Source organism: Thunnus maccoyii, chromosome 11 (genome assembly GCF_910596095.1).
Source record: "Thunnus maccoyii chromosome 11, fThuMac1.1, whole genome shotgun sequence".
Taxonomy (NCBI): domain Eukaryota; kingdom Metazoa; phylum Chordata; class Actinopteri; order Scombriformes; family Scombridae; genus Thunnus; species Thunnus maccoyii.
The window spans coordinates 9,212,670-9,235,656 of NC_056543.1; the positions used below are offsets into that span (position 1 = coordinate 9,212,670).

The 22,987-nt window shown below is 40.4% G+C and overlaps 1 protein-coding gene across 3 annotated transcripts; it reads right to left on the reverse strand.

The window, feature by feature from the left end:
- Positions 1–2,571: 2,571 nt before the first annotated feature.
- On the reverse strand, positions 2,572–22,608 carry traf3ip1 (TNF receptor-associated factor 3 interacting protein 1). Of its 3 annotated transcripts, XM_042426858.1 has the most exons (17): positions 22,335–22,607; positions 20,069–20,137; positions 17,861–18,022; positions 16,687–16,815; positions 16,061–16,489; positions 15,905–15,979; positions 15,399–15,422; positions 14,426–14,501; positions 14,005–14,025; positions 13,500–13,587; positions 12,419–12,511; positions 12,114–12,249; positions 11,994–12,030; positions 11,798–11,874; positions 4,304–4,521; positions 3,934–4,100; positions 2,572–3,835 (listed from the first exon to the last, which is right to left on the reverse strand). In XM_042426858.1, the coding sequence occupies exons 1-16, from the start codon at positions 22,455–22,457 to the stop codon at positions 3,935–3,937; spliced, it is 1,923 nt and encodes a 640-aa protein (XP_042282792.1). In that variant the 5' UTR covers positions 22,458–22,607; the 3' UTR covers positions 2,572–3,835; position 3,934. The 3 variants fall into 3 exon arrangements, with proteins under 3 accessions (XP_042282792.1, XP_042282791.1, XP_042282793.1); XM_042426857.1 differs by having other exon boundaries at positions 2,572–4,100; XM_042426859.1 differs by lacking the exon at positions 15,399–15,422 and having other exon boundaries at positions 2,572–4,100; positions 22,335–22,608.
- Between the last annotated feature and the right edge of the window lie 379 nt (positions 22,609–22,987).

Sequence of the window (22,987 nt, forward strand, 5' to 3'; positions counted from 1 at the left end):
GATTTAATGATAATTTAATTAATCTGGTCACGCTGCGAGAGATTTAAAAAGTCCACAAGGACACACAGAAGACAGACCTGCTGAGAAAAGGGAATTAATGACAGACATTAATCAGTGAACATGCACCATAAAAGGCCAGAAAGCTATTGGCATTCATTCTGTAGTAAAATCTGTCTCCAAGTCACGGCCACGCTGCAAATTTGGGAGAGGTTATCTGACCGCTCCAAACTCTATCCCTGTATTATATCCACACAAAGTGTAGTTAATTGTCAAGATTAAAGTCGGATTCAAGATAAAAGATTAAAGGATTAGTGAGTTACTAAAGACCACGGACGCGAAAATGAAAGTCACTCATTAGCAGCATGAACCATTGTGAAACTGAAAGGACAAAATCAATTCAGGCTTCTTTTTTTTTAATAGTGAAGAGGCAGCCATGTCTTTAAGTCACTTCTTCTTTGCAGAACCACAAATGCAGATGGACAATGGAGCTGTCCTTTCCATGGACTGCGCTCTAGTCGTGTTTTTTAATCCACCTGTTGAGACAGGGGGCCAGCGTCTTTGCTGAAAGCAGGTGTCCGTGCCGTCTGCATGGGGCCTTTTAGCTAAATCGCTGACTTGCGTCACAAATGCTCTGTCCAAATCTTGCTTAATAGCTTCTAAAGGGGCTTTTTTTTAATACATTCTGTGTGTGTGCGTGTGTGTGTGTTGCAGCTGTTTTGTGGTGTGCCAGAGAAAAGTTGCTCCTAATGTTTCTTGAGGATCTTGAAAAGAACATTAAATGTTTTACTTCTGTCAGACTTCAAAAGAAAAAAAGTCTCCTTGAGAGTGTGACTCAGCCATACCAGACTACATAATGACTTCATACGAACTCGTCAAAGTCACAAACCATTTATCATTCTGTTCATAATGTAAGTCGACTGCAGTCCATACCTCTCATTACGTTGCCATTATATGCTTTAATTGACTTTGAGTCTGTAGCTTTCTCTAAACGGCACTCAGAAAAAGTTGCTACTCGGCTTTGACTCTTTAAAAAAAAAAAAAAACAAGACAAGGAGACAAATATTTATTGCAATGTAACCATTTATTTCACTCCACTACAAAATTATATAATTTGAACTATGATACAATCTCCACATATACATAATGTACAGTTTAAAGTGAAACTGAGGATATGATACAAATAGTTTACAGTGTAAATAATCCCGTCATATAAAGACATACGCATGAAGTTTCAGGTTCTCACGTTCCAGGATAAATTTAGATTTTTCAATAGGTTACTGTTCATATTTATATTTGATAGACTGAATATAATACTGACATGAAAACTGAGTAAAATCAGACTAAATGATATTACATTTTGACTGTTGAATCCTCAAAGTGAATTACTCTCAATTAGACCTGTCAGATGAACAGTATTAACATAAATAATTCTCACTGAAGTCACGTAGTGTTCCCTTTTTTTTTAAAATATCAGCGTCATTTCACTTCTTTCCTGTAGCCGTTGATGCCCATAAACAGTCTAAACAAACAATATCTGCCAATCAGAAGCCATACATTTCTATCATGTCTATCTGTATTTATTTATGACCATCGTCATAAATAATTCAGGCTTCTACAACCAATTTACAAATGATATCATCCATTAAATATCTAAAGCAAAGATTACAGAACTGATTTATGTTTTCAGAACAGACATTTTGTCACCTATCCGTGACAATGACAGAGAGAATGGAAATGGGAAACATATGTTTTGATGGTCTACAGAGAAAAGGGGAGCAGTCTCTACAGTATTTATGGTCATCACATTTATAAAAAGTGAAGGTAGTTTTGATACAACTAGAATTACTGGGCATTATGGTAAAAATAAACATTTAAAATAATGGATTACATTTGTCAATCCAATCTGGAAGTCACAGCAAGTGTTTTTTTGAAATTATTTTCTGTAAACACAGGAAGTCTTCTATGTCTTCTGGAAGGCAAACATGCAGTAAAAACAAACATGTAGCTACTGCATGTGTATAATGTAAAGTTTAATTGCTATTATTGTATTTAATTCAGGGTGATATAGGCCACTGAGGATGGATGACTCCTCTGCTCTTCTTTAGTTATTTGTATTTCATTCATACAAGGACTACAAGGAGATTTTGAGGGACAGTGGACAAGTCTCCTACTACAGTTATCAGTCCAGTATTGCTTCATATTATCACCTTCGCTCTAGAAAGCACAATTTTTAAAGTCCAACTGAAATCACATTTAGTCATCCCTTTTTTGCTGTAGAAAAAAATTTATTTTTTTAAAAATGTATTAATAGTCTATTATTAAAAGGAAGAAAAAAAAGGTCTTTGGGGAAACATCAGAATTTCTCCTTTTCATTTCAATCAGACTTTCAAGAAAAGGAGGCGGTAAGATTTTACCTTATTTCTTCTTCATTTAAAGGTAGAGTCATTCTGGAGAAAGATTGTTGATATTTCAACTAAACAACCAAACAAATACACCCCTTCAGAAGCTCCGCCCCCCCCCAAATTCATGGACACGCATTGCCATGGTGACGACCAAAAGAGAAATATGGCGGTATCCAGGGCAATGCGTCAGCTGTAGAGTCACTTCTTTCTCCAGAATCACTGACTCTACCATTAAAAAATTTAAAGTTCACACACAAAGTTTCCATCTAACCAAACATTGAGTATCCATCACAAAAAACAGAACAGTTTGGCAAATCCTGCAGTACAAATCGAGTGGCGGGACCTCCACGACGGTGGCTATCCTGTACGTCAACTCAAGGACAATAGATACAAGCTTACTTTTCCCTGAAAGTACATAATATTACTGTGCCTACGTTATGTTTTATAAGATAAGTATAAGAGAGAGAAGGAAAAAATTCTAACACTGCTTTGTTGCCAAAAAGCTTTCTACAAGCAAAAGGTACCTCTCCTACTCAAAGTGCTGCGGTGCTTCAAAAGTGGAACAGTGAATGAAACGTATAGATAAACGGCAAGTATTGCTGTGAAAAATAGCTAAAGGGCAGGTTGGGTTAAGTAGCTTCAAAGAAAAAAAGGTTTGGAAGATCAGTATGGCATGAAAAAGGTCCTAAAACAAATTCAAACCTACCACAGTGATACACATTTCAGTCAACTAGGCCACCGGGACCCCGCACATAAGTCTTATATGTAGATCTCTCCTGTCAAGACCTAGAAAATGTATTTGAACTTTCCTCCTGTGTTCAACTAGCTGCAGGTGCCACAAGAATATTTTATTAATGTTTGATTGGAGTAGTCTGCTTACTACTCCAATCAAACTGCACGTTCTATTCACTGCGGCAGCAAAGTTCAAAGTCCTCACGACCAGGAAAAATCACACGAGGCAACACACAAGACAAAAAAAAAGGTGTGCCACACTCTGAGAAACTTGGTCCAAACATGTTAATTATTGTTCATTTTGGAATGTGTAGGGCTTTTGATGAACTGACCACGCATTAAATACGACTTCCAAGTCAAGAGTTGTGCACTGACTCATTCTGCAAAGGCACCGTTATAGAAAAGGGGTAAAAGACAGGGTTGGTTAGTGTTCAGCGCTGGGGGGATTTTTTATTTTATTTATTCATCTATTTATGTCAGTCACAGCAGTTGATACATCTCTAACGTCACTATACACTTTTTCCACTTCATCAGCCAGAATAGCGCTACACCTCCAGACCATCGTATGGAAGCTGTTATTCGCCAAAATCTGACTGATGATGTTTATTTCCCAGTTTGGGTGTGTATGTATATGTTTGGGTCCATCTCCTGTTCTGACAAAACCCCCCCTGAAAGTGCAGTGTTGTTCCAGCCTACGTCATCTGCAAGAAAAATGGTCTTACTGAATTATTCTGAAGTTCACCCCTACATCTTCAGTGCATTTATAGAAAAGTTTATGTTTCTAGGTCTCGTTTCTCACGTCAGGTTCTGGAAGAGAAGTTGATTCCAGTTACCATCTTCTGGATCTTTTCTTCATTCTTCAGTATGTTGGATCTTACGGCACAAATCTTGTCCTGCTGGTCCTTGATCAGCTGCTCCAGCTCAGCTAGTTCTGCCTTGAGAGGCTCCACCGCCCGGTCTGTCGCTCTACGGCAAACACAAGCAAACAAAAAGAGATAATCAATGAAATTCAATGATCTGAAAACAAATTGAAATAGCAGTACACTTGGCTGCTGATAAGAAAATTTAGTCATATGATAATGTGCACTAGTGTAGGAATTAAAATACACTTAACATGTGACTTTAAGGGTGTTCTGTGTGAGTACGAGTGTGTGCGTGTGCCCTCCCACCTCTGCTCTTGCAGCAAGGCCTGTGCATGTTCCTTGTTCTCCCGCCGCCAGGTGTGCAATTCAGCTTGCATGGCATCCATATCCTCCTGGATATAGTCCATGATCTTACCCAAAGGCAGGGTGCTGCGACACACCGTCTGGATGGACGAGCGGAGCCGCTCGATCTCCCGCGTCACCAGGTCCCGCTCTTTCTTCCGCGCTGCTTCAGACACCAAGTTCTGGATATGGAAGTGGTAAATAGAAAGGAGGATGTTTGGGAGGTGAAAACAATGGAGACTTCAACATGTAAAGCTGACAAAAGTCAAAAAGAAATTCTGGGAGCACGCTGGCATTTAAGGGATTAACATCAACTCATTTTAACTCCATAAGCAGGTTCTTTTCATCAAAGTTGTAACAGGCAAAGAAAGAAACAAAAACGGTAACACAGCACTGCATCAAACAGCTCTAAGAACACGCACAAAAATCACTTGTGTGTCCCTAGACCAAAACATAATAAACTCTCTTTAGGAATTCTACCTTTGCCAGCGAAGTCTCAAATGCCCAGAACCAGAGCAAGGCTGCATTTAGTGGTTTAGGATTTCAAGGCTAAAAATGTTAGGCAGGAATCCTACCAACCTAGCTGTATATATAAAGATCAAAAGTGTGGCTGAATTGTGTTGGTTAACGTAGGGGGACTGGCTGACTGGCTGGTGAAGGCCTCTTCTGTATGGTGTGTGGTTGAGAGGAGGGGGGGGGGGGGTTCACTATATCCCAATTACACTCAGTCTCTTGATGGCAAAAAGGAGGGGAAGGTATCAGGGAAGGACCTCCCTTGGCAGGGAGCAAACCCAAGGATGTTTGCTCAGCTGGGCTTCGCAAGGCCTCTAGACTGTGGAAGAGCGTGTGTATATGTGTGTGTGTGTGTGTGTAATGAGAAAGCACTCGGCGTTGCAACCCTAAAGCCACACACACACACTCATGCAGACATAAAGACACGCATTTACACACACATACACACACTCAAACACCAACCAGAGGTTCAGGCGAAGTATACAGTGGATACACACAGCCCCCACCTGCACTCTTGGTCTTTGTCTTGTTTATTTTAGTAACAGGCTGTGGCAGTGGGGTTATTTTACTACAGTATTGAATAACAACTACTACACTTATACCTCCTTTCAAGTTCAGCTCTCTGCCCAATTCATGCTATTTGGCTACACAGATGGGAACACCTGCCTTTAGAAGGCATCAGTAATCATACTTGCGACTCGTAAACTAAATGACAGCTTCCTCCTCAAAACACACGATCTGTCAAACAGTCTGCTCGGGTAGTGGGCTACATATGCTTAGTATAGGTGGCGCATATAGCGTTTGACTTATCAAGCCATCTCTTTAAACAAACCCAACAGCTCAGTAATTAGAATTTTGAAAGGCGACTTGACTAGACAAGACCACACTGCAGCAATGACATCAAACATCATTGTTTGCCACCATTTCTTGTCGGGACGCGAGTACAGATTTCTGACAACCTTTTCTTTCTTTGTTACCCATTTGTGGTGGTTAAAGAGTGTGAGGGTTGAAACGCCTTGGCCCAGGAGTCCCCCGACAAGGTGGGTGGCTTTGCACTGGGCGCTGTGAACCCTGCAGCTAGACAAACACTCTATGGCTCATTCAACCTGCCTGGCTGCGGTTTGGTCTGCGTAGCCTTAGACAGGACCCGTGGCTTCATTCTATTTGCCGTCCCTTTGCTACCTCAGCCCCCCCCCCCCCCCCCTCTCATTCTCTGTTGGAAAATAAAAAACTTGGCGTGAAAACATGACCCTTGCTTCGGGCGCACTCTGTCCGGGTGGACATAAATCACTGCTTTATGGAGGTCTCTGTCAGGGTCTACGAGACCCTTGTGCTCCTAGTTTTCCTTTTTCTCACCCAGATCACAGAACAATATTTAGATGTGGTGACCGCAGGGGAGTGGGAGGTAAAAAAAAAAAAAAAAAAAAGGGGGAAGGGGGGGCATGTTTTCCTATTGTCTCAGGCAGTGATGAAATCCCCAGGCGAGAGGGAAGATACCGCCTCAAGCTGGTGCTAGAAAGGACATGTCTAAGTGTTTTATACCTACAGTTTCATCTTGTAGATCGAGTTATAGCCATCTTGTGAAGGTGCATGTTTGACATTTGAATCTTGTTTTCATCAGAATTTATCTTATTGCTTGACTGTAAAACTCTTGTTGAGTTGAATTACATGCTTTTTAACTACCAACTCAGTTCTTGACCTTTCAGAGAGGGGAAAACTCATGGGCATACTGTAACCATGCAACTGAACATTACAATTTGAAATTCACCCCGTGATCAAATGCCTAATCAGCTCAATTAGGACATACATGCAAAAACGTGATTCATGGGCTGCTTAGAGAGATTTTCAGAGAAGAGAGAAAAGCTCTTCCAAGTAACCTCTGACAAGAAAAGCTTGCATGCATAGAACCTGTCGTGGTGTAGCAACTTCTATGGTTTCATTAACTAGGAAAATAATAAGTTAGACTCCTGTTGTCTTGTTGATGGCGAGAGACCAGCTTCCATCATTAGGAAAGCAGCCTCATTCATTTATCCATTTCTCACTGTTCATTTATCTGCTTCAATTAGCTAAGAACAAGGGGAAGAGAGACAAATGTACAAACCTCTTATTAGAGCAACTCTGCCCACGATCAAGGTGAGTCAAGTTAAGGTTATGAGAGCAAGCTCAGATGTCAGTCACTCAAGACTGTCAGTCTTTATTAACGAAGTGAACTGCTCTCCAATCAACACTAACAAAAATGTGGAAAAAAAAGATTTCTTTCAAAATATATTATAGATCATTGAAGACCCAATATAACAACTTCAGGGCTTCTGGCTACAAATGTTCACTTGGAGACAGTGAAGTACACCCTGATGGTTTTTACAGTTTGTTCCTTCAGAAGATCTTAAAAGTGAGCCAGGGAGGGACGCGTAGGATGTAAACTGGCTCTAGATGTTGTTTATGGGCTTCCTCACCATTTTTTTCATAAAAAGCCATTTAAAAGTCTAGCTAGATCATAAAAATAGCTTGGAGTCAGTGAGGTGAGGAGGAAAACCTTGGGTCAAGGAGGTTACAGGATGTTGTTACAAGGTCACTGTAGCCCCTTAGGGAGACAACTGAGATCACCACCCTGGGGTGAACAGAGTAGAAAACTCCAACAGATAGTAGGTAGTTCAACATTCAAAAGTTTTCAGCCATCTTATCAAGCCATCTCTTTAAACAAACCCAACAGCTCAGTAATTAGAATTTTGAAAGGCGACTTGACTAGACAAGACCACACTGCAGCAATGACATCAAACATCATTGTTTGCCACCATTTCTTGTCGGGACGCGAGTACAGATTTCTGACAACCTTTTCTTTCTTTGTTACCCATTTGTGGTGGTTAAAGAGTGTGAGGGTTGAAACGCCTTGGCCCAGGAGTCCCCCGACAAGGTGGGTGGCTTTGCACTGGGCGCTGTGAACCCTGCAGCTAGACAAACACTCTATGGCTCATTCAACCTGCCTGGCTGCGGTTTGGTCTGCGTAGCCTTAGACAGGACCCGTGGCTTCATTCTATTTGCCGTCCCTTTGCTACCTCAGCCCCCCCCCCCCCCCCCTCTCATTCTCTGTTGGAAAATAAAAAACTTGGCGTGAAAACATGACCCTTGCTTCGGGCGCACTCTGTCCGGGTGGACATAAATCACTGCTTTATGGAGGTCTCTGTCAGGGTCTACGAGACCCTTGTGCTCCTAGTTTTCCTTTTTCTCACCCAGATCACAGAACAATATTTAGATGTGGTGACCGCAGGGGAGTGGGAGGTAAAAAAAAAAAAAAAAAAAAGGGGGAAGGGGGGGCATGTTTTCCTATTGTCTCAGGCAGTGATGAAATCCCCAGGCGAGAGGGAAGATACCGCCTCAAGCTGGTGCTAGAAAGGACATGTCTAAGTGTTTTATACCTACAGTTTCATCTTGTAGATCGAGTTATAGCCATCTTGTGAAGGTGCATGTTTGACATTTGAATCTTGTTTTCATCAGAATTTATCTTATTGCTTGACTGTAAAACTCTTGTTGAGTTGAATTACATGCTTTTTAACTACCAACTCAGTTCTTGACCTTTCAGAGAGGGGAAAACTCATGGGCATACTGTAACCATGCAACTGAACATTACAATTTGAAATTCACCCCGTGATCAAATGCCTAATCAGCTCAATTAGGACATACATGCAAAAACGTGATTCATGGGCTGCTTAGAGAGATTTTCAGAGAAGAGAGAAAAGCTCTTCCAAGTAACCTCTGACAAGAAAAGCTTGCATGCATAGAACCTGTCGTGGTGTAGCAACTTCTATGGTTTCATTAACTAGGAAAATAATAAGTTAGACTCCTGTTGTCTTGTTGATGGCGAGAGACCAGCTTCCATCATTAGGAAAGCAGCCTCATTCATTTATCCATTTCTCACTGTTCATTTATCTGCTTCAATTAGCTAAGAACAAGGGGAAGAGAGACAAATGTACAAACCTCTTATTAGAGCAACTCTGCCCACGATCAAGGTGAGTCAAGTTAAGGTTATGAGAGCAAGCTCAGATGTCAGTCACTCAAGACTGTCAGTCTTTATTAACGAAGTGAACTGCTCTCCAATCAACACTAACAAAAATGTGGAAAAAAAAGATTTCTTTCAAAATATATTATAGATCATTGAAGACCCAATATAACAACTTCAGGGCTTCTGGCTACAAATGTTCACTTGGAGACAGTGAAGTACACCCTGATGGTTTTTACAGTTTGTTCCTTCAGAAGATCTTAAAAGTGAGCCAGGGAGGGACGCGTAGGATGTAAACTGGCTCTAGATGTTGTTTATGGGCTTCCTCACCATTTTTTTCATAAAAAGCCATTTAAAAGTCTAGCTAGATCATAAAAATAGCTTGGAGTCAGTGAGGTGAGGAGGAAAACCTTGGGTCAAGGAGGTTACAGGATGTTGTTACAAGGTCACTGTAGCCCCTTAGGGAGACAACTGAGATCACCACCCTGGGGTGAACAGAGTAGAAAACTCCAACAGATAGTAGGTAGTTCAACATTCAAAAGTTTTCAGGACTTTCTAGGAGAGACGTAGCAATTTTGAAGGGTTTGAAGATTTGACTTCTGATCAAAACCAAAACGTAACGTCAAGGTTGAGGGCTGGCCTGATAACAGACTGTGGCAGCTTGAGGTAGGCACTCCTCATAAACCTGACCAAATTCCAACAAGTCAATATGACCTCTACAAAAGCAATATGACTAATGGAATGCCATGGGGTCATTTCCTTATGTTTCCACAAAAAAGCCTGGATGTTTATGAAGACACAGGGGTCTGCAGAGAGGAGTATTTATTTTCTTGACAATTCTGCAGAGAGTAGTCTGGCCCTTCTCCTTCGTGACTCTCACTCAACAGCCATCCATTTGTATGCCACAGGGTTTATTTATACATTACAAACCTTCATCAAGGCTAATTTGATGGGGGTAAAGTAGTGGGGGGAAAAGAGTACACAAAAATTCTTATGAAAACGCAGCTGCTGCAAGGGGCAGATTCTGTCCAAATAAAAAGAGAAGTATCTTGGAATAATATACAATGCTGCTGAGGGGTTAGGAGGAAGGTCATCCTCATAAATATACAGCAAATTCTTTGGTCACACACACTGTGGTGGGACATGGAAAAATACAATCATTTGACTGTTCAAGACTCCCTTTTATTTACATCAGAACTGCAATGGAGCAGGTAGGCACTGGCATTAACAAAAGCAAAATTAATTTCAGAATGACAAAGAACAGAAATAACAATGGGGATAACATAAAGACTGGATTTTCATAAAAATATACAAATGGTCCAAAGGTCAATATTTTTGTACTGAACATGATCTTAAATCAGAAGGGTTTGTGACTCATTCAGACAATGTTTTAAACATCAGTGTTTAAAAAAGAAATGAATTGTGGCAGCTGAAATTTCAAACCTGTCGTACCACGTAGAATGAGGAAGCTCAATATTTACATTTTTGACTCTGCGTGTTTTAGCGTGATTACAAGGAAAAAAAAAAAAACAACTCCATTAAGCTGACCTCTCCACCCTTTCATGTCAGGAAGGAAGTCATTATAGTTCTTTATACACCTGACGAGGCAAGGCCAATAATGATGAAGGGGTTGAGTTGAACAGTTCCTATGTGCAGACATACTTGCTTTAAGCTTCCCCTTGCAAACCATACAGGATACCCTGAAATGAAGGTTTGGAACCCTTGAAACCTGAGTAGGCTGTATTAAGAAAATTAGGATCAAACCTACAAGGTTATGCTCATGTTACAGAAGGAACTCTGCTATTTTGGCTGTTTTTCCTGTGGTGCATGTGTGTCTTTGTGTATGTATGTTTGGTTTGACTTGAAACATGCAAAAACAACATTAAAAAACGCACGTGTAAAGCTGGTTAAATGCTTGCCTTACAACTTTCTGTCGAGTTATTTCAGTTCATTGGTGGCTAAGCTGAGACAACTTCAGGTGTGAGTTACGAGGGAAGATGTCTGAGGCCGCAGTTAGGAGGGGATAGATCGGGGTGCCTTTCTGCATGAGTGACAGGCCAAAACAGTGCATCCATCAGAGTCAGGGTGGTCAGCTAGGAAGCGATGCTGGGAGAGTATGCTTCAGTGGAGAGGACCACCCAAAGCAGACAGCGTACACCATCTCACACCATGTAGTACAGACCAAACTGTAAGCTTCACACTGATTCACACTCTAAATAATGATGAAAGACTGCACTCTCTCCGTCTGATAAATAAGCTGACAAAAGGGGAATTCGTGAGCAATGACAACAATGCCTCACCTTGAAAACGCAGGTCAACTGTACAAATGTCTGACAGAAAGTCTGAATCAAAGAGGAGATGAGAAGGTAGAAGGAACTTTACTAGAATGCCTGTCCATCATGTGCATACTGTTTTTTAAGCAGAACATTTTTTTCCTGCAGTTCACTCGTGGGGAGGGAGTGTCAACAGTCTACAAAAGCTTGTTCCCAAGATGGCAGATACTTCTAAACTGTACACAGAACAGAGAAGTCTGTATTTCAAAAAAAAATTAAGCATATCTAAGATATTGAGCAACCCCAGAAAACAAGCTCATTTTGCTCCAGACATCTTGATGTGTATATCAATTGTGTGTGTGGTCTGTTAGAGGCCATACATGCTTGTCTGGCTATTAGCCCCTCAGCCTCACTGAAGGGAAACATTTTTGTGGTTCCAAGGCGGTGCAATTACACCTCTCCACTCCATTTGTATATCTTTCTTTTGATAACAACCAGCGTTGCACAGGGCATTTCCATGTGGTCCAAAAGTTTGCCATAGGGACCAAACTTCATAGAGAGAAAGAATGTCTGATAGAACTGATGGTAAGTCTTAACATGGGCTATGAGTCACTGATAAAGATGAGTTAAAGAGAACTGGGCTGACACTGCCCTCTAGTGGAGACAAGAAGAACATACCTGATCTTTAGATTTGGGGGAGGATGGTGACACTTCGTAGTCTTTCTTGGTCTCAAGGATCTTTTTCACAAGGCCACCTACAGTGAGAGACACAGGGAGAATAAATGTACTACAGGGTGGCTTAATTAAAAAAGGAGAGACAATGTGTTGCCCCTTTTAAAATAAAGAGGAACTGAAAATTAACATGACTGTGTACCGTGTTTCTCTTCACCGTTGAGTTCTTGTGCAGGTGCCTGTAATAGAAAAGACACAGTAAACATCCCAGTCTTATGTTTCTCCATCTTTTTTGAACAATCCGCTGTTCAAAATCACTTACCACCTCCATCTCAGGAGCATCTGAGGGTGGAGGGACTGCCTCCTCCACGAGAAATTGCTCATCTTCATCCTCCTCGTCTTCGGACAGCTTCTTCCCATCCATGATGACTGGTGCGGAGGGCTTGGCACTAGACAGCCTGAAAGACACAATCAGCTAGACTCATCTCGAACTGAAATATATAATATAACATATAAGGAGAGACATATTCCATCTTGTGGACACTTTAATCAAATGTAACCATTAGCTGACTGGTTAGACTTGCTCCGCTTGCTTATGACATTTGTGAGTATGTGCGATGATGTCACCTCTCAGCTGGGGCCACATCAGAGTAACTCTCCTGTCTCTTGACTCGTGGAGGTGCTGGACGAGCACTGCTGGGCCGTGGTATCCGCCTGTTGCTATGGAAAGGATTGTGTCACAGAAATAAGATGTTCAACTAACAGCTGATTTAATAACTAAACATGTTTGCAGATGTACAAGTAATTTTTAGCTAGTTCTCTGCTAACAGCTCTCTGTGATTCCTTTTTGAATGAGAGTTGTTCCTTGGAGCATCACAGTAATAAGACTGAAACTACTATAACGTAGCTGCTCAACCAACCAATTGTAACCGATAAGTCAGTTAAAGAATAGAAGGAGCCATGAATGGATTTATTGTGAATTAAGAATGAATTGGTTTATATTTTGGTTGTTTATTTGCTGTTGCACAATCATGGTGATTGATATAATCAGATCACATGGATATGGGTGAGATGGTGGGATGCTGGATGCTAAGAAAGACAGAGAGGGTGAATGAGTTGCCCTATTTTTTGTTGACCTGACCTGTTATTTGTCTCTAATCGCTGTGACTATTTTGAGTATATTTTCTACACGTTATACTAAGTTGATTCTTTTCATTAAGAAATGTTATAAAACATATATTTTGATCTCAGTGAATCTTTTTGGTAGCATGTCAGACCATCAGCAAACATGGCCCTTCCTCAGCCTCTCAGTGACTTCTTACTTTGTTTCCAGTAGTCGTTACATTCATACAAATTATACAAATTAAAGCAATTATTCAACTGTGTAATTTAGTGGAGTTTACCCTGGATTGGGTTCAGGAACAAAACTACTCCCAATTTTAAATAAAACAAAATAATAGAATGTAGTGCAATAACACTCAAACTACATCCTTAAAAAACCTTTACTATAATTAGCTGAATCAACATATTTTATGCTGACTGTACAATTTTGGACCATACTGTATATTGATCGGTTCTGGTCATAGTGTTTATAGGTGACATACATGCTGAAATAGTGATGGAGAGTAGTAGATTATTTTGTTAGTAAAGGATCATGTTTGATGATTACACTGTAAAAAGCTAAGTGTCGTTGTTGTCTGTAACAGACCTGGAGGCCATGTCGGATGGCACTGAGGAGCCTGCAGCGTCTCCATTTTCCAGGGGGACAGATCTCTGGGCTAACTGAGCATCTCCGTCTGTGAAAGGACAATAATAATGACTAGTACATTACATACCCTAATTTATTTCGAGATCTGAGCAGGCAGGTTGCATCATTGTCCTGAGAGCAAACAAACATAGAAAAAAAACCTCAGGAGACAAAGCCTTCTCTTCTCACCCTCTGACTCAATGTGGAGCCTGAACACAAAGGACCACTGTAAAATTTTAGGGACTTTTGTGCTTTCAGTACTGAGGTACAGCAGTTACAGGGTGTATTAAGCCAAATATGGGTAATTTGATTTACTTATGGGAATAATCCCTACAATACTCTTCTTTATTGCAATGTATGAAATCCTCAAAATGCATATTAGACCAACTGCACCAGGTCCTCTGATCCAATTTCCCCATATTAAATTATTGTGTGAATGTTAACAAGAGAGATAGAGAACACTTACCTCCATCACTGTCAGATTCATCTGTACACAACAGACAAGGTATTGTTAGTTTCCACTCTAACACAACTAAGATTATCATTATGGAGCCATGTGACAAACTAAGTATAATAACATAAAAACAGATGAATCAACAGACAATGTGTCTTTCTTTTTAAATGTAAGTTCTATGAAGCTTTTATTGCTTCCTCCAATAGCAACCCTGATGAGTCATTCTATCTCCCACTAAAGGAGGTAGGCGATGATTTTATTAGAGTGGAGAGCAAACAGACAGCTGCCAACTCTAAAATCAATTTAGATCCACTAGAAAAGCCTCTCTGTCAAGTGTTCAGAGTGCAGTCATGAAGGTTATATTAGTAACATCTATTAACTATGTGAGATGTGTCTCATTCATAAAGGTGATTTGACGAGGTGAGGGCTTTACCTTGACCTCCAATTTTAGGTCTCCGCCTCTGCCCTTTGGCAGATGAAGGCCGAGGTATTCTAGCTGGACTGTCAGACTGTAAGAGGAGGAAAGACAAGCAAGAAAAAGAAACAACTTCAAGATAAAAATACTGAAAAGCAACACATCACTCAAGTAATTGTGTTGGGAATAGTTTGGAGAGGCAGCTATGTATGCAAACCATCAACTTACCATAATTTTCTTTGGTAAGTCTGACATACTGAGGTACCAAATAAACCTGCCAACTCATCTTTTAAACATTGCACACACACACACAGACCTCTTTGAAAAATACGAAAATTTAAATTTGTAATACAAGAGGGAAGAGAAAAGTAAAGTTGAGGGTCTAATAATACTCAGTAACTCAATAATGATACTCAGTATTGCTTCAGTCCAGTACAAATCAAACACACTAGACCTGATATTAGAAAATGAAATTTATACTGTTTAAACTACTGACAAATTTAGCCTGAAATGTCCACTAAAATACAAAAACATGTAATATTTTATACAGCAGCATTAAAGTATAGCACACAAACAAGCAGCTTCCTGTACAAAAGCAAAATGACATGAAGCAAAATGACTGTTGTAAGAGGCAGAATCAGCATTGGAAGCTTTGATTCCAGAAATTTAATTAAAAAAATTTGATGAGTTGGAATATAAAGTTTAACAAGACAAGAGTAACAAATACTGTTGGGGTGGGTGGTTTGATTTAAAACTGAAATGCCTGTTCCAGATCTGAATAAGCAAGTTAGAGGACTCAGTTGGTGTATAGCTGACTTATGGAGCTAAAACATATGCCATATGCCATTAATAAGTCTGACAGCACACTGGCAGTGGAGATGTTAAATGCATATGGATGGCAAAGGACAAAAACGAGTACTGGATTGTAACTGCATTGTGCGTTGTGCATTGCAAAAGCCATCTTGACTATTAAAAGAGTGTAAATTGTTACCTGGTTCTCAACTGCCTCTGCAGGCTGTACAGGCAAAGAAAACAGCATTAGGCCAAGCACTAAATAGTCACATTTATCAATTATACAGTTAATAATCTCAAGTCTGTTATACGCTACAGCCCAAATTAGCACTAAACCAAGCAACCTGCCACCCCAAGACCTTTGCAGTAGTCACTACATTTGAGCACTAAAACGTCTGCAATTTGCGGGCCTAATTTTCTACTGATTGTTTCCGCAGGGTTGAATACCTCTTCATCTGAGTTTGGTTCCTTCCAAGAATAAGAGGCACAGCATTAAAAAGAAATACATTTGAATTTCTCTTGCTGTACCGTATAAAATGTCAGGTTTCATTTTTCAACATTAAACATGTATAATCAGTGATGATCTCTATGCTTCTTGACCTCACATACAGGAAACTCTGCCACACCATAATTGCAGATGAGACAACTGAATGGTTGCAAAGATAGACATATACTACCCACTTTCTGCCAAAGAACGGAACTTACCGCTGGCACAGGTTTGGCTGTTTTGCTGGGCTCTTCGGGGGAGGGTTTTTGCTGCGGTTCCTCTGATACTCTGGACTAAGCAGAAGCATACACATCAAATGTAAATAATGGTATTTGTTGTTAGAAACTCAGCTGTGCATGGGTTAACTGGCGTACCTTGCTGTTCCCGCTTCTGTTCCTCTCTTCGCCCTCTTTGTGTCGCTCTCTCTCTTTCCCCCGCTCTTTGTCTTTTTCTCTTCGTTTGTCTCTTTCCCGGTCTCTGTGAGAATCTCTGTCTCTCGTTTTTTCTCTGTCTTTGTCTCTCTCCTTGTCTCTTTCCCTTTCTCGATCCCTCTCTCTATCCTTCTCTCTGTCCTTGTCTTTTACTCGTCCTTTGTCTCTGTCCTTGTCACGCTCCCTGTCGCGGCTCTTGTCTTTTTCGCGGTCTTTGCCGTGGTCCTGTTCGCTGCGGTGGTGCTTGTCAGAGCGCTCCCTGTCATGGTGGTGCTCTTTTTCCCCATCTCTACGTCGGCTCTCCTGCTCTTTGGGTTGGTCTGGGTCCTTCTGGTCCCGGCTCCCGCTGCGCTCTATGGTCTTTTTCTTCTCCTGGGATAGTTCATACCAACACATAGGGTGAGGATTTAATGCCAGACTCAGCTACATACTGGGAAACTCATGATTTGAACATTTCATTTTGTTTTTAAACCATGCTTGCAGCTTGAGAAGGCTAAAGGCGAACACAAATAATGCAGTCCGTAACATATGTCAAAATTCCATGCTTTAAATAGGCTGAGTGCTCTAACCTCTCTATCCAGGTGACGTTCCCGTCCTTCCCTGTTCTCCTTGTCCTGGGACCTGGATGTGCTGGCCTTGGTCTTCATGTCCACTTTTTCTCCTGCAAGCACTCGCTTCACTGCTTCCTCACTAGACAGCTGCAGATGAAGTGGAGGAGAGCCATTCAATTTAATACGGCAATAAAATCAATGGGTAATGTTCACTGTTGTTTGAATGAGTTTTTAACATGAAAAGTGGGGTTGTGCGCAGAAGAATGTTCTTCGAACAGATGTCCTGGGTTTATATTACATGTCAGCTAGCATCTGCAATTCTTAAGTGTCCTCAAGCGCTTTAACTGTAACAGTAAAAAAAGGTGCGTCTCTGTTTCGACTTGGCATTTTGACCTTCCTGTGGAGCTGGCAAACGAAAGGGTTTAATTGTGCAGCACAAAATGACACTGAGGCAACACTGTAAAAAGATATTTTTACCAGTGTTTAAATAATATTATAAAATAAAGACAATATTTACAAGAGCACAAAAAACTGCCAAAAAGCTCAGCAACAAATTCTAATTTTTGGCATTCTTTATTGGATTTATTAGCAAGCATGTAGCACATATTTGACAAGTTGCCTTGTCTGACTCAGCTTACCCGTTTATAATTATTACCGCGTACATTTGACGCACGTTAGTAACGTTCTCATGTTTTTGTTTTCATTAGTTTTGTCTCACACAAGTTGAAAAACTGAAATAAAATATCTATTATAATTATAACCAGATATGTCTTCAGAACAATGAATTAATGTCCCGAGAGATGAGAGGAATACATTCGAATCTCCAAGAATTTTCTACAGCGCATATCAAAATACAGAACATCTATCCCACAGGCACTAATTCATCTGTTTACACTTCATCTCCAGGGTCCAATTAAAATAGTTCAAAGTTCTCCCTGAGGCGGCTAGACAAGTTAGACTATGATATTTTGATTTGAAAAACAACAAACACTGTATTTTCTTTTAAGTAGTGCCAAAACTAGATCTGTGTCTGCAGCGTGACATAGAGAAACTGATCGATAAATGAATTGGAGACACTGAGGATTTGATGCATTGCCAAGCGAGTGTGAGTGTTTTCAATTTCCCATTCAGCTCTTCAGTGTGTGTGTGTGTGTGTGTGTGTGAGTGAGTGTGATCTCCCCAAGACACAAACCTTGTTGAGGCAGCACTTGGCCATGGCCTGCAGCAGCTCATTAGTTTTCTCAGGCTCATGGCCGGCCACAATGCGTGCTGGTTTCGCCGCGAGGGGTTCGCCACTAACCAGCATCACGACATCTATCGCTTTCTGGAGGAAGACTATCTTAGAGTCCTTGTCCTAGAAAGAAAAGAAAAAAAAAAAAAAGATGTTGTGATGAGCAGGAGAGTGCACCAAAGAGAGATAGAAATAGGATGTGGTTGTGGAAAGTAATGGAATTCTAGTGGGAGTTACTTTCCAACACAGCTGACAGTGGTTACACCCTTCAGATATGCATATCCTTGCAGAGCTCGACACAAGTTACTCTTAAAGAGCTAAAAGGACATTTAATGCTTCCTGTGATCCTCACCTGGAGCATATAGTCAGAGTGGGCAGAGTACATAGTTGACATAACATAGCTGACACTGTCCAACTTGTTACAACTCTGTCGTGACACCTAATTTCTCTCCTTTCTTGACCAGCGTACCTAAAGTAACACATTATATTTCACCTTTAAGTCTTGAAAATGATTTGCTGCACAATATAAACGTAACTGAACTCCATTAAATGTTTCTGTGGCGTAATACTTAGCTTTTCCGAACATCAAATCTAGCGATTCAAAAGGGCAAATCCTGAATCTCAAGGGACCAATGAGTAACCTGTTGGCTGTCGTAAGGCAACAGAGTGGGAAAGAGGAAATGGAAAACCTGGATTCAAAACAAGGACTCCCTTCAGAAAAGAAAGAGTAAAACAAACATCCCCTCCTCATTTGATCTAATTCTTGTGTTTTAGTCAGCATGTAAATAAAACAGACCTTATTCCAGACAAATGACGCGAGTAAGCAGTGCTTCCTGTCTATCAACCTGTTGCATCTGAGCAGCCTGCCAACTGTGTAACATAAGGATTTGTAGCTTGTGCAACCACCTGGCCCGTAACATCTAGCAGTAAGGTGTTGATCCCTTTATCTATGACATTTCTATTCACTAACATGCTCTTGCACAGGGCCCTTCTATAGCATTAAGTACTTCTCTGACTTATTTTTTTATGTTTGAACCAGGAAGGCCCCTCTGTTATTCTGGCACGAGTATTTTAGTTGTTTTGGAGCGCAGGACAAAAGCCTTCGGTGAGGCAGCTTTTATCTTTTAGGCTCTGAGCCGCTGGAACAACTTGCCAGAGGATCTGAGAGTACAGCATTTGGATGTGTTGATGTCTTAAAACATAAACTTTCAACCTACCCGGTATGCATTAAGACTACCTTATGAATATGTAGGCTTAATGCGACAACTCACATCCTATGATCATTGTTCAGCATTTGTGCAATTGAGAATATGGGAGCTGATGTCTGAGAAGGCTTGTAGTCGCCAAAGCGAACTAACATTATAGGGTTACAGTAATGTTTTTATTTCCTGCTTTCTTTCATTCTGTCTGTCTGTCTCTCTCTGATGTAAAAAAAGTCCACCCCTACTTTGAATTTAGTGATTTAAATATAAATCAAAAACAAGAGCAGGGGGAAGTAGTTTCAGTGGAACCAAAATATCAAAGCACAAACAATCCATATGTTTCAGAGAACATTTGATATATTTGTGGGATGTCTCTCTCTCTCTCTCTCTACTCAATACATGCCCACACTCAACTCACTGAACCTCTGAGATCTAAGACCTACAGCGTGACAGTGTATGAAGAAAACAATGTATAACGTAGGGTAAATTCTCCTGTAAATTGTAAGGCATTAAGTTTTGAACACCACATTAATCTGTGGTCAGCTCTGGCGTCCTTTTCTCTTGCTAGCTATTAACTAGCATCCCCCTTTCCAGTATTGACTTGACGTTAGCTCTCAAACAGCGCACATGAGTTGTGACACCTTGAAAGGCGCTCTCAGTCTTTCCAGATCTTCTCACTCAATCTGTGTCAGACTGGCAGTGTGTAGGATTACCCCCCCACACACACACAGACACCTACAGTCTTCTAGATGTAACACACTGGTGATTTCACCCACAAATAACACTGCTGCTTAGGACATACTGTAAATAAATAACCTGCACCCAAGCAAGAACATAAACAGAGACAGATGAGTATGAAGAGGAACATATTCGCCAAGTAATAGTGATGAGTTATCAGTTTTGTGCAGCAGGAGGCCGGTGGTTACACAACCAGGAAAGACAAAAGAGAAAAACAGGTGGACCTTACCTTGACATTATCTGACTTCATTTCATTCTCTCCATACAGTCCTTTCATAAAACCAGTCGTTCTGATTACCTGAAAAAAGGAGAGAAATAAAAATTCCACACTTTCAACAGTTGTCAGACAAATTGCATCATTAACATTTTCATACTCTACCTTAAACAGCTATATCATCAGCTTTAAAGTGTCTGATGTGCACTATAAGATTTAACCACCTGTATCAGTGGTGGCAGGCTAATATCTATTTTGATAAACATCCATTTAAAGATTAACACTGGACAGCTTCTTTTTTTTCTGGATGTGAATTACTGTAGACGTGGGACCACTACTGGAAGGAAGGAAGAAACAGCATATCCATGTATTTCTACTTCATGAATGCTTGAAAATAACATTGTGGTTTTAACAATCCAGTCTGAGAACACATGCTTGATAGCCAACTCCTGCGGTCAGAGACACACTGCTAATCAGAGGAAAAGAGTCACACATGCCGACACGCTTCCCTTTATCAAATATACATGTACCTGCTGTGAAATATGACTCTATCCAACAGGTGGAGAGAAGGGATGAGATCTCACTTCTGTTTAGAGAAACTTATCAGATTTTACTCTGCTTGACACCTAGCGTTAAATGAATCTGTTGCATGTGTAGGAACTGATATTCCACCTATGTTACCTACGGTAGCCTACTGTAGTGTCAGATTTTCTCTACCAGTGTTTGTGTAAATAAATTAGAGCCGCAATCGTTAGTCGATGAATTGATTGACAGGAAATGAATCAGCAACTATTTTAATAAAAGAATATTCATTAGTCATTTTTTAAAATTAAAAATGTCAAACATTTGCCGGTTCCAGATTCTCAAATGTGAGGATTTAATGTTTTTCTTTGTCATACATTATAAATGTATTGTCATACATTTAGTTTACCACATTACAAATCCCCTGCATGTGGTGCACTAAGATAAAAACATGCATGTGATAAATACGTTGTAACTGACCCTGATCTGTACCTGACCATCTCTTCACCAGAGAGTACAGATGCTGTGTGTTGCTTAATAGATCACAACTGATCACAACAATTAAATATCTTACTTCTTACTGTGGAGTTCATCACTAGGCTAGCATAAAGTCCCCCTCCAATCAAAAATGTGTTTTTCTGCTTGTTCCTACAGTTGGATGTTTGAGCTTCACTGTGCAGAATGATGTATGTGCAGAGTTTGACACTAGAAGACTGTTTTCACATTAATCTGCTGAAAGTGGAAAGTTTCTCTGTGCTTAATGAAAATCCGACTTTTAGGGGTGGGCCTACGAGCATGATTTGTGACATCACAACTAGTCTGAAAGCCAATCCTGGTCCAATATTAAGCTCACACAAGTGTGATGTGGAAACATGATGCCTCCAATATACAAACACTGAGAATGGAGCAGTTGAACTTTTGAAATGAAAAGTATTTGCATATTTATAGACTCAGGAACTTTTAATGAGGGAGAAGGAGTCATTTCAAGGATTTTAATGTGGTAATTACACTTTTTTTGTGGAAATCTTTAAGCTTCTAGAGCTTCAAGTGTGTCTGTAACTTCATGTATGTGTGCACTCACTTGTATTACAAGCACCTTTGACACACAAACAGAATCCAAGAACATCAACTAGATGATTCACAAATGCTCAGTAAGTAACAATATCACAAACCATAACGATTTATTATTATCAAACAGCCCAGCTGCGATAAGCTGCTCAGCATCCTTGATCTCAACGTGACGGCTTCGCAGAACCAGACAAATTTAGCTGACTAAGAAGTAGTCAGTATAGAACAGTACTCAACGCCAACAACAGCGGATGAAATGTGGTTTGTTGATCCCTGTGAGGGCTCAGGTCATGCCTAGCAACGAGACGACGCTATGGACATAACTTAGCTGGCGTTAGCTGTCTAGCAATATCAGCATCTAATTGCTACTGAGCCTTAGCCATTCTCTGTTTGGTTGAATATTGACCCAAGTGGTGAAACTGCTCGGGCAATTTCATTATTTCTTGTGCTAACCATTCCACGGCCTGAGAAACGCTGTTAATGTTAGCTAAGTTATAACTTACTTGGTTCGCTAAGTTGATGCTAACATTAGCGTATTAGCTGGCTAGCTAACTTGGCTCTGTTTTTAAATGACATAGCGTTAACGCTGCGTCACTTTGGCGTTGGCCTTTTCATGAATGTGAGCAAAATAGGCTATGACAGTGCTAGTCAGCTTGCTAACGTTACTGTAACATTAGCAGATCAGTCTCACCTCACTGAAGATGTCGTGGAGGTATCGAAACGGCGGCTTGCTTAGCAGTTTCTCCGTGAGAGGAGGTTTCTTTATCACTTTTCCCAGCGTGTCCTGGGTCTTTTTCGCCACTGCCCCATTCATGGCAGCGGTCTTGAGTAACGTTGAGTTGTTAAAATGCAGAAGAGAAATCAAAAACTTAATACGGAGTGGAAAAAAACACTTGGTGGCTCTGTCGGTTGGTTGCTATGTCAATATTCAGCAATCCCACAGTGCATCATTAATGGAGACTGCGCCTGCGCTGAGGGCTTACTGTTGCTAAGCACCGCTTGTGTCCATAGCAACAGCTAACAATCTGCAATATAGACATAGAAAGATAGAAAGATAGAAAGATAGATAGATAGATAGATAGATAGATAGATAGATAGATAGATAGATAGATAGATAGATAGATAGATTAGAGTATAATGACTAGAGGTATTTGTGGGGAAATAGTGTTATGTGTTTTTGTCATTAGGTGATTCTATATAAAACAACAATGCAAAGTCCAGCCTACTTGCTTTTTTACTATACAGAACAAGTTAAATGTAGGCCCTACATCTATCTGCAGTACATACATTTAAAATAAAGATATTAACTATAATGTATTCATTATTTTTATTTAATGTACTTCT

Bases quoted from the DNA above. Each gene is read 5' to 3' on its own strand.
- traf3ip1 (XM_042426858.1), bottom strand. From the start codon at position 22,457: ATGAATGGGGCAGTGGCGAAAAAGACCCAGGACACGCTGGGAAAAGTG. The intron at 15,980-16,060 runs GTACGCCAGTTA...GCTTCTGCTTAG, and splicing joins ACAGAAGCGGGAACAGCAAG to TCCAGAGTATCAGAGGAACC. The intron at 4,101-4,303 runs GTGGGAGGGCAC...TGTTTGCCGTAG, and splicing joins GCCTTGCTGCAAGAGCAGAG to AGCGACAGACCGGGCGGTGG.